The following is a 10,247-nucleotide window of genomic DNA, read 5'->3' as shown; positions in this document are numbered from 1 at the left end:
TATCCCCATTGGCACGTGGCAAAGTGCAACACTTGAGCATTGCCTTGTTTGCTCGTCTGTACCGCACTCGTAGTGGGTGTGGCCCATACGGCCACAGGCACCGCAAAATTTGGTCAACTTCTCATATATCACAAGGTAAAACCGTGTTTCGTTTCCCTAATAATTGTGAATTTGTGCCCATACAACCAAGCTATTAAGTTCGATTGGTTCAAGTGGAGATAGACCGTCGCAGGGCTAAATCATGACTCTAGGTTTCTTAACAACCAAAGCCCTTCCTCCTTATTCTTTACTCAACCACCTTGTTAGAAGCACTGGACCATGAATATACTCTCCTACACAGCCATGATCTTGATCTCTTTTGTCGCGGGACTCCACACAATGCACATGCTTGCGATGAAGCCCCACACGCGGTCCCTCCGGCGACACCAATGTCGCACGCTTAAGCAACATATCACCGAACTATTTTCCGCCAAGAGGAAAGCAAACCCTAGACACCCCCAACAAGGGAAAAGATAAAAGAAAAAACTCTCCAAAGGCAGAGCGCATTTTTTTGACAGCAAACACGGCAGCGGCTGGCGCCGTACACGTGAGAATCAAGCTAGCCGGGCATCGTGTTCCGATTCTTTCGCCCTAGAAAGAATGACTTTCCTTCCTCCACCACGCGCGTGCCCGCCCCGAACCGCCCCGTCCGGACAGCAAGCGGAACGGACGGCCCCAAACGCGCCCGGCCGACGCGAAACACCGACGCCGCCGTGCCCGCGGAGTAAATTCTACGCGTCCCGGCCAGGCCGGACCCCGTCAGCCTGCGACCCCCTCCCGAATCCGCCTTCCCCAGTCAGCCCCGCCCGAAGCCACCCCTCCTCCTTCCTCCCTCCTCCCCCGTCCGTCCACCTACAAATAGCGCCTCCTCCTCCCCCCCGCAGATCCCGCACCCACCCAGGGCAAGAAGAAGCAAGCAGCACGAGCAGCACATGTCACAGAGGGCCAGCGTCCCACACTCCTCCTGCATAGCCTTCGCCCTCCATTCCCACCTCCTCGTGTCCTCCGAGATGTGCCCCAGCTCCTACTGGGAATAGAATAGCCTCGCCCAAATCCGACACCTTTTTGGTTTTTGTTTCCTCTCTTCTTTAGGTTTTGTTTCTAGATCTTTGCGGGTCTCGAATTCGTCCAGGGATTGTAGGAAGGAGGGAAAAGATGGGCGTCAAGGGATTCGTCGAGGGCGGCATCGCCTCCATCGTCGCCGGCTGCTCCACCCACCCGCTCGACCTCATCAAGGTGCGGATGCAGCTGCAGGGGGAGTCCTCCGCGGCGGCGGCGGCGCCCCAGCCCGCGCTCCGCCCGGCGCTCGCCTTCCAGGCCGGGGCGCACACCGTGACGCTCCCGCACGCGCCCGCGCCGGTGCCCAAGCCCGGCCCGATTGGCATCTGCACGCAGATCCTGCGCGCCGAGGGCGCCGCCGGGCTCTTCTCCGGGATCTCGGCCACCATGCTGCGCCAGACGCTCTACTCCACCACGCGGATGGGGCTCTACGACATCCTCAAGAAGCGCTGGACCCAGGAGAACGGCGGCGTGCTGCCGCTGCACCTCAAGATCGCCGCCGGCCTCATCGCCGGCGGCGTCGGCGCCGCCGTCGGCAACCCGGCCGACCTGGCCATGGTGCGGATGCAGGCCGACGGCCGCCTCCCGCTCGCCGACCGCCGGAACTACCGCAGCGTCGGCGACGCCATCGCCCGGATGACGCGCGACGAGGGCGTGCGCAGCCTCTGGCGCGGCTCCGCGCTCACCGTCAACCGCGCCATGATCGTCACCGCCTCGCAGCTGGCCACCTACGACCAGGCCAAGGAGGCCATCCTGGCCCGCCGCGGCCCGGCCGCCGACGGGCTGGGCACGCACGTGGCCGCCAGCTTCGCCGCGGGCATCGTGGCCGCCGCCGCGTCCAACCCCGTCGACGTGGTCAAGACCAGGGTGATGAACATGAAGGTGGCCCCCGGCGCGCCCCCGCCGTACGCCGGGGCCCTGGACTGCGCGCTCAAGACGGTGCGGTCGGAGGGCGTGATGGCGCTCTACAAGGGGTTCATCCCCACGGTGTCGCGCCAGGGGCCCTTCACCGTCGTGCTCTTCGTCACCCTGGAGCAGGTGCGCAAGGTTTTCAAGGACGCCGAGTTCTAATGCAGTGCAGACCACCGCGCGGCACCATGAATCCATGATGATGATGACGACAAGAGGCCGCCATTGATGCCGCTGCTGCTAAGAATAACTAGTAGTACCGCTGGAGAGATTCCTCCAGTTCCTGCCTCCCGTTGTATTCGGATGGATTTGATCGATTTTGAATGAAATTCTCATTTTTAAATCTTGGGCCATGAATGTCAACTTTGAGAATCTTCCGCTAGGAATTGTCAGCATTGACAATATGCCAATTACCGAATAGACTATTACTGGCATGCTTTCAACTGAGTACTAATTTAAGAATTCCGAAACGGCAGTATATATAGTACTCTAAGCAACAAGGATGCGCTGGCAGTGCAAGCTGGAGGATTGTTTAGCAGTAAGTAAGATGCGCTGCCGACTCCTTATATTACAAAATAATCCACTGCTCCTCTCTCGATCAGTTTTAACAAGGATGATATTCTTGATAGTTCCTCCACGGCTCCTTTGTCGAAAAAAAGGTCCTCCGCGGCCCAGCGGAATATACCGTCACGACAAGCATACGCCTCAGCAGTAGCAATGCCGGCAGGAACATATTCATGCCAAGTAGACACGGCAGCCATGATCATCCCGAATGTACCCACCTCGGTTCCAACCTCAGAAACGATGCGTGATGGGCGGTGCCAGCAGCACATCACAGGAACGTGTCGCCCGGGCTGCAAGGCTACGGGCAAGCGCAAACCTAATCTCCACATCAGCATGCAAGTCGACATGTACCGGCCCGGGATCGACGAATTGTTCTTTGCGAAATCGACAGCGAGTACTGGAGTAGTACACGATCTGCGGGGGAAGGGTGTCAAGTGGCAACCACCAAAGGCCGACCATAATGGTGGCGCTAAGAGCAGTTAAGGTTGACAGTGCCACTCCTTTCTCCCGACTTGGTTGCGGGCGTTTCCACGGCGGCGACACGGTCCGGCGGTCCACCACCAGACCCGGACTTTTGAGCAGCCATCAGCAATCACCATCGGGGCTTTCCAGTCGGCAAATGAACAACGAGCTCCGTCCGGCACTGCTGGAGCACTTACGATTTTTTTACAAAACCTAACTATCAGGATTCAGGATCATCATCCCCTGTTCTTTAGGGAAATGGCTGTCACTCGTGGCACACAGTTGCCTTTTTATTTTCTTTTGCGAAGAAAAATCGCAAAAGGAGAAAACAAACATATCCTGCCAGTGCAGTGGCACACGAAGACACGCTAGGAATGCAGCGAATAACGCTCAAGCATGTGCCATGGATTTGGACGCAAGGGAAATCTTTGCCTCAGTCCGGACATGTAACAGGAAGCATAATTTGCTGGTGAACTCGTGCTGGTGGGTTCATGGAAAGAATGGACGAGAAGCGAAGCGAAAGAGCACACGGATGCAGAGCACACACCGGCGAACACGCCAGTTTTTCAAGATTTGTGCTAGTGTTTTCTGATCGGCAGCACCTTTTGATCAATATACAGGGGAGAGAACCATCAACACTGCTTGGAACTAAGTGCGTCTCCAACGCTGATCGTCAAACCGGACACCGTATTCTTCTGCGGACCGGAGAGGGCCAGTCTGCGTTCACTGATACGGAAGCCGACCATCCAACTGTAGCTGCAAACATCTGCCTCTGTTTTTTTAAAGCCCGCAGGCTCTAAATAACTGCATATCAAATCCTAGTCTATCTAAAAATGTTCAAATGTGGCAGTAGTTCTAATTTAAATATTAAAATCCAACAAAGTTTTGAAATTAAAGTAGTTCAAACTTGAATTCAACTAGCACATATGTACTCATTGTCCGCTTCAACCGCCTATAAGTGCCCAATCAAATCTTCCTTCGGTTGCTCATGAGTTGCTTGATTCCGAACTTGCTGATGCATTTAAACAAGCTCATCAAACATGGCCGGATTCTATTCCGGAAGTTCGACACATGTTCTCAAATTTAAGAGCTGAGGCAGCATACTCACCCTTATCCTCCACGATTATGTTGTGCATGATCACACAACATGTCATCACCTCCCACAAGGTCTTCGGATCCCATTGTTGAGCAGGTCCATGAACAACTGCAAAACGGGCCCGGATAACTTCAGATGCCCTCTCGACATCTTTTCTAGCTGCTTCTTGTTTTTGGGCAAAGTGAGACCTTTTTTGACCAAGTGGCTCAACGATGGTCTTGACAAAGGTTGCCCAAGAAGGATAGATACCGTCAACCATATGGTAGTCCATTTTGTATTCATGGCCATTGACAGTATACTTGCAAGGAGGGCTTTACCTTCAGTCAGCCTAGCAAACAATGGAGATCGCTGCAACACATTGATGTCATTGTGAGACCAAAGAAAGCATGTCAAATCTAGACATCCTACGATGCAACTGCTTCGAGAATGACAGTGGGCTTCTTAACATGACCCTGATATCGCCTTTGTAGAGATCTTGGGCAGTTCTTCCATCTCCAATGCATGCAGTCAAAAGATTCGAGCAAACCGGGTCACCCTCTTGCTTCATACATTGCCAAGATCGTCTCAGTGAAAACCCTAATGGACCCCAACACCAAAACAAGTCAAAGACAATGCTTCACTTGCAAAGGACATGGCCACAAGACATTTGAGTGTCTGACAAGGACCATGATCCTGAACGTGATGGCTAGTATGACTCAATGAGCGAAGAAGCAATGGAATCTTTGGGGAATGTGGCTATGCATCATCAAGTGAAAGAAGTTGAAGATGCTCAATTCTATTGCAAAAATAATTCGAGCCCGCTTTTGTTCCATATATTTTGACACTTCAACGACAACAAAGATGAATACCAATGATGCCACATCTTGCATAACAAAGCGGGAATTCAAGGAAGATCCATCAAAGTCATCATAGATGGAGGAAGTTGCCACAACTTGGCTTGTGACACTATGCAGGATGGTCCAAACGCGACAGTCCAGTCAGAGACCCTTCGACGAAACTGTGTGCGATGCATTAATCACAAATAGTGATGTAATAAAACCGTCAAAAAAGATACAAAACATTTGCGATGGTGGAGACATCAAACACGATTCAGATTAGAGTTGCGTGTGCGATGCATGGCTTACGGTTAATCCAGCAGAACTGTTTGCGATGAGGCAGAACAACAGAAATGGGCAGCCAGATGAAGGTGTGGGCTATATACAGTTCGCTCGGATGAACTGTTTGTGATTAGGCAACACAACAGAAATGGTCAGTCAGATCAAAGGTGTGTGCATTATACGGCAAACAGTTTACTCGGATGAACTATTTGTGTTGAGCCAAGAGAATAGAAACGGTTCAACTTAACAAGATGTGTGTGGTACGTTGCAAACAGGTCTGTAATCAGAAATATACGTGAAGACCGACAATAACACAGACGATTGCTGCTAATAAGTGTGTGTTGTGGGCAAACACGTCCTGGTATACAATTGTCAGCGATTGATGAATTCATCACCGACGGTTTCCTAGTATGTTCCGTGTGTGATGTGATTGCATACAGAACAACAACATATATACTAATAAGGACATGATTGCACAACCAAATTAAACATCCAATTACATAGGTGGCTAGTACACACATGACATTTCCACATATCAAAGAAAATTATTACATGCATAATTAATTAGGATAAACGATCATCTGATCATCATCTACTTCTTCTTGTGACGCTTGCCGCCACTGCTCTACTAGGATAAACAGAACAATATTCTTTACCGTGAATAGTGTGCTCTGTTGGGCATACAAGTATATGGATCATAGCCTTGGGCGAGTAATGTGCTTGCACACGTCGTGCTAGCTCGATGTTCCTTCCATGCTAAGTTCTCATTAATTGATGGTGTTTTATGAACATGCCACCGTTTTCTGTCATTTTCATCGGTTTCCCGCCGCCATCCAGCGATATTGCGCATAAACCTAGGCAGCGCGCGACGCACCGAGGCAACAAGTGCAACCTGTAGCACATCCACCTTTTCCGAGCATACCAACCCACTAAAGCGCGGCTTTTGCCATCAACCTCCTCGTCGAGAAAAACGAGAAGGCGCCACAACCCGACGAGGCCGAGGAGCCCCCCAACAATGCGATGGACGACGTCATGCTGCGCGTCATCGCCAAGGTTGAGCAGACCCTTGGCGCATGGCGCTTCAGCGCCGCGGATCAAGATAGACATGTCAGCGCCAAGAGGTTGCAGCTCGCCGCACAACATGATCGATGGTGTGCCGCAGAGCAAGCTAGGCGCGTCCGTGCCGATAGGCTGCGGCTCGCCGCACAATGAGACCGTTGGAGCGTCGTAGAGCAAGAGGCGCGGCGCGCTGCACAGCAAGAGCGGATCCATCGGCGATTGCTTGCTGTCGTCAGGGCGTCGCAGCTGGGTACACGTCCCGTTAGTACGCCCATTCCTCGCCAAGAGTGGGCAGAAGCCATCTGTGTCGTACTTGCACCAGAGGCCAGCCGCGCTGTACTTGCACCAGACGCCCGCCGCGCCATTTGCCTTGTCCGCGACCCGCTCGATGCCAGCGCGCTAGGCGCTAGGCTCGACTACCTCCTTGGTCCAGGTGTCCACCTGGGCGCAGTAGAGGAGACATGGCCGTCGCATCCTCGAGTTGGTGATCTCCGATGAAATAGCCAACTTGGAGCTCAAGATCACGCTCCATATGTACCGCGGCATGTCGACCGCTTGGACGAACACCTGCACGAGTTCAGGCAGAGCCAAGAGCTACCGTAGGCAAGGGTTGCTGGTCATGGACGCACTTTATTTTTTTTGACTCATTTTGACGTGGATCACTGTGTATTCCCAACAATCATAATATTGCTCTGGTTCAATGTGTGTACTATGTTTTCCGTTCTTATATGTTCTGTTTCAATGTATGTATATATGCTTTCCATTCTGTATACGTAGATGATAACTGTTAGATACAAATTAGTAACCGGAGCTCCTCGTTGGTGGCACGCTGGAGCTTATCAGCTCAACTCCACGCAGCAATGAGGCGCCTAGCGCCTTTGACCTTCCTCGTGAAGTACCCGTCTTCTCACACCTCCCCCGCATGACGACGCGCCCGCCTCCAAAGCTCCATCGCCTCCTTTTTCCAGGCGGCCTCACTGGCTTCACGGGTCGTCTGGTACCTGGCTTCCTCCTCCGCCATCTCCTTCTTGAACACCATTTTCCTGGCTTTCTCAGCCGGCGGTAGCGATTTCCACAAACAAAGATTTTACTGGCCCTAAAACCACTCCAAAGTTGGGGGGTCGGCGTAACCTCATCCGGCGGCCCGTAGGGGTCATTCTCGCTGCTGCTCTTCGACTAAACGTCCTCGGGGGTGGCACCTCCTCGTCAGTGCGTGGGCAGATCGGCGGCGCCATGGCAGAGATTTGTGGGTGAGAAAGAGGGCGAGCGAGGGGAGGATGTAGATAAGAATGCAGGCGGGACGGCGTGACCAAGGTACTATTTATTGGCGGTTGGAATCTAGATCGGCGGGAATAGTACACACGCTGGTCGTCGAAATTTACGAGTATTGTAGTTTGAATTATACATGATTCCCCAGCAAAAGCCGTGTGTGAACTTAATAGCTGACGGTTTCCAATACAGAACCGCGTGTGATTAATAACCCGCGTCACTCACCTTCCAAACCCCGAGGGGCAAAATACAGTGCCAATCGTGTGAGGCCCGGTTGTCTTGTCAGATATTTACATTTTCTTTCCTCGTATAAGGGATGAATGCTTATTTTCTGTTACCATGGCACTCCATGCATGTGTCCAAGCCGTGACACCAATACGTTTTAAAATTCCTTCCAATTTACTGCACATGCAATTAACTCACACACAACAAGTACACAAATATGATTTTTTTTCACACCGTTATGGTTAGCTGTTGCATGTACATGTAGTTCAAATTTGAATTACAATCATTAAGTGGCTAGAAAATCACTTAAATGTCTTTAAACGGTCAAATGATCCCTGAAATTTTCCAAATTTTGACATGATAGTTTTATTAGTGCACGTTAAGTGTAGAAATTTTTTGAAGGCCACAAGAGGAAGCTATCTTCGATTCGTCATCAAACATGCATTGTTCCCTCTCGGAACCACGAGCCTTCTAGTGAGTTACTCCGGTTTATGAGGGGTGTGTGTCCAAACTTTCGTCAACCAGGCCAATTGTTTTACCACATCATCTTGGTGGAATGCCATTATGTTAAGCAAGGTTTTATGTATTTCTAATCATTTTTGAATTTTTTTGGAATTTAAATGCCATGGCATGCACTCCATGCTTTGTGTCCAAGCCGTGGCACCAATATGTTTGAAAGTTCCTTCCTATTTATTGCACATGGAATTAAATCGCACACATTACACAAATATGATTTTTCAAACCGTTATGGTTAGTTGTTCCATGTACATATAGTTCAAATTTGAATTATGATCATTAAATGGCTAGAAAATCACTTAAATGTCTTAAAAAGGTCAAATGACCACTGGAATTTTCTAAATTTTGACATGACAGTTCTATTAGTGCACGTTAACTGTAAAAAATTTAGAAGGCCATAAGAGGAAGTTATCGCCAGTTTGTCATCAAACATGCATTGTGCCCCTCTCGGAACCACGACTCTTCTAGTGAGTTGTTACGGTTTGTGAGGTGTGTGTCGAAACTTTCATCAAACATGCCAATTTTTTTACCACACCATTTTGGTGCCATACCATTACGTCAAGCAAGCTTCACTTGTTTCTGTTCATTTTTGAATATTTGGACTTTAAATGCCATGGCATGCACTCGATGCTTTGTGTCCAAGCCGTGTGTGAGAGTCTTCTAATTTACTGCACATGGAATTAACTCAAACACTAGTACCCAAATATGATTTTTTTCAAACCGTTATGGTTAGCTGCTTCATGTACATGTTGTTTAAATTTGAATTACAGTCATTAAATGACTATAAAATCACTTAAATGTGTTAAAAAGGTCAAATGACCCCTGGAATTTTCCAAATTTTGACATGAAAGTTGTATTAGTGCACGTGAAATGTAGAAAAATTTGGAAGGCCATAAGAAGAAGCTATCGCCAGTTCGTCATCAAACATGCATTGTGTCCTCTCAGAAGCATGAGCCTTCTAGTGAGTTACTTCGGTTTGTGAGGGGTGTGTGTTCAAACTTTCGTCAAACAGGCCATTTTGTTTACCACATCATCTTGGTGCCATGTCATTACGCCAAGCAAGGTTTCATGTGTTTCTGATCAATGTTGAATTTTTTGGAATTTCAATGCCATGGCACTCGATGATTTGTGTCCAAGTCGTGACACCAATATGTTTGAAAATTCCGTCCAATCTACTGCACATGGAATTAACTCGCACACAAGTATTTAAATATGACTTTTCAAACCGTTATGGTTAGCTGTTGCATGTACATGTAGTTCAAATTCGAATTACGGAAATTAAATGGCTAGAAAATCACTTAAATATCTTAGAAAGGTCAAAGGACCCCTGAAAGTTTCCAAACTTTGACATGACAGTTGTATTAGTACTCCAAATTTTCTCGTACATTTAAAATACCATATGTTGCCACTGTACCCTAAATTCGTCTTTCACAACTAATACAAAATATCAACAACATCACACACAGTTTGTTGTAGGGACCGTTTGCGATGAAAATTCGTGGGTCTACTTAAGTCTTCCTCCATAAGCTTAGCCGACTTCGTCTACTCTAGTGTCAGCCACCCCCGAATCCACGAATCCCTAATCCCCATTCCCGCAACCCCTTCTTGCTAAGAATGATGCCATGGAAACACTTCATGAGGGTCCATAAGATGGTCGCGTCCTCCCTGAGCACCGCCGCCTGCGCCGAGAGCGCGACCGCTTATGCTGAGAGCGCGACCGCATCCGCATTGAGCGCGGCCGCATCCGCCAAGAGGGCGTCTACGACAGCCGACAGGGCAGCTATTGTGACAGCAGTAGCTGCAAACGCCGAGAGCGCTCGAGCTGCCGTCCGCACCGCCGATGTCTCCCTGGCCCGGGTCGAGGCCATCCACACTAAGATCGAAGACACACACACCAAGATATTTGAGGCCACCTCGAAATCCAGCATGCAACCCATGGCTGAAAAGGCGGC

The 10,247-nt window shown here is 49.8% G+C and overlaps 1 protein-coding gene across 1 annotated transcript; it reads left to right on the top strand.

Annotated features, from left to right (window-relative positions):
* The first annotated feature begins 897 nt into the window (after positions 1–897).
* On the top strand, positions 898–2,353 carry LOC119302460 (mitochondrial uncoupling protein 5-like). Its single transcript, XM_037579495.1, has one exon. It carries the CDS (start codon positions 1,195–1,197, stop codon positions 2,167–2,169), a length of 975 nt encoding a protein of 324 aa, XP_037435392.1. The 5' UTR covers positions 898–1,194; the 3' UTR covers positions 2,170–2,353.
* The last annotated feature ends 7,894 nt before the right edge of the window (positions 2,354–10,247 follow it).

The sequence above is a fragment of the Triticum dicoccoides genome, chromosome 5A (assembly GCF_002162155.2).
Source record: "Triticum dicoccoides isolate Atlit2015 ecotype Zavitan chromosome 5A, WEW_v2.0, whole genome shotgun sequence".
Lineage (NCBI taxonomy): Eukaryota > Viridiplantae > Streptophyta > Magnoliopsida > Poales > Poaceae > Triticum > Triticum dicoccoides.
The sequence above is the reverse complement of the archived record's forward strand: the minus strand, read 5'-3'. Positions and strand labels throughout refer to the sequence as shown.

What these genes read in the sequence shown, in the direction of transcription:
- LOC119302460 (XM_037579495.1), top strand. Translation starts at nt 1,195, where the DNA reads ATGGGCGTCAAGGGATTCGTCGAGGGCGGCATCGCCTCCATCGTCGCC.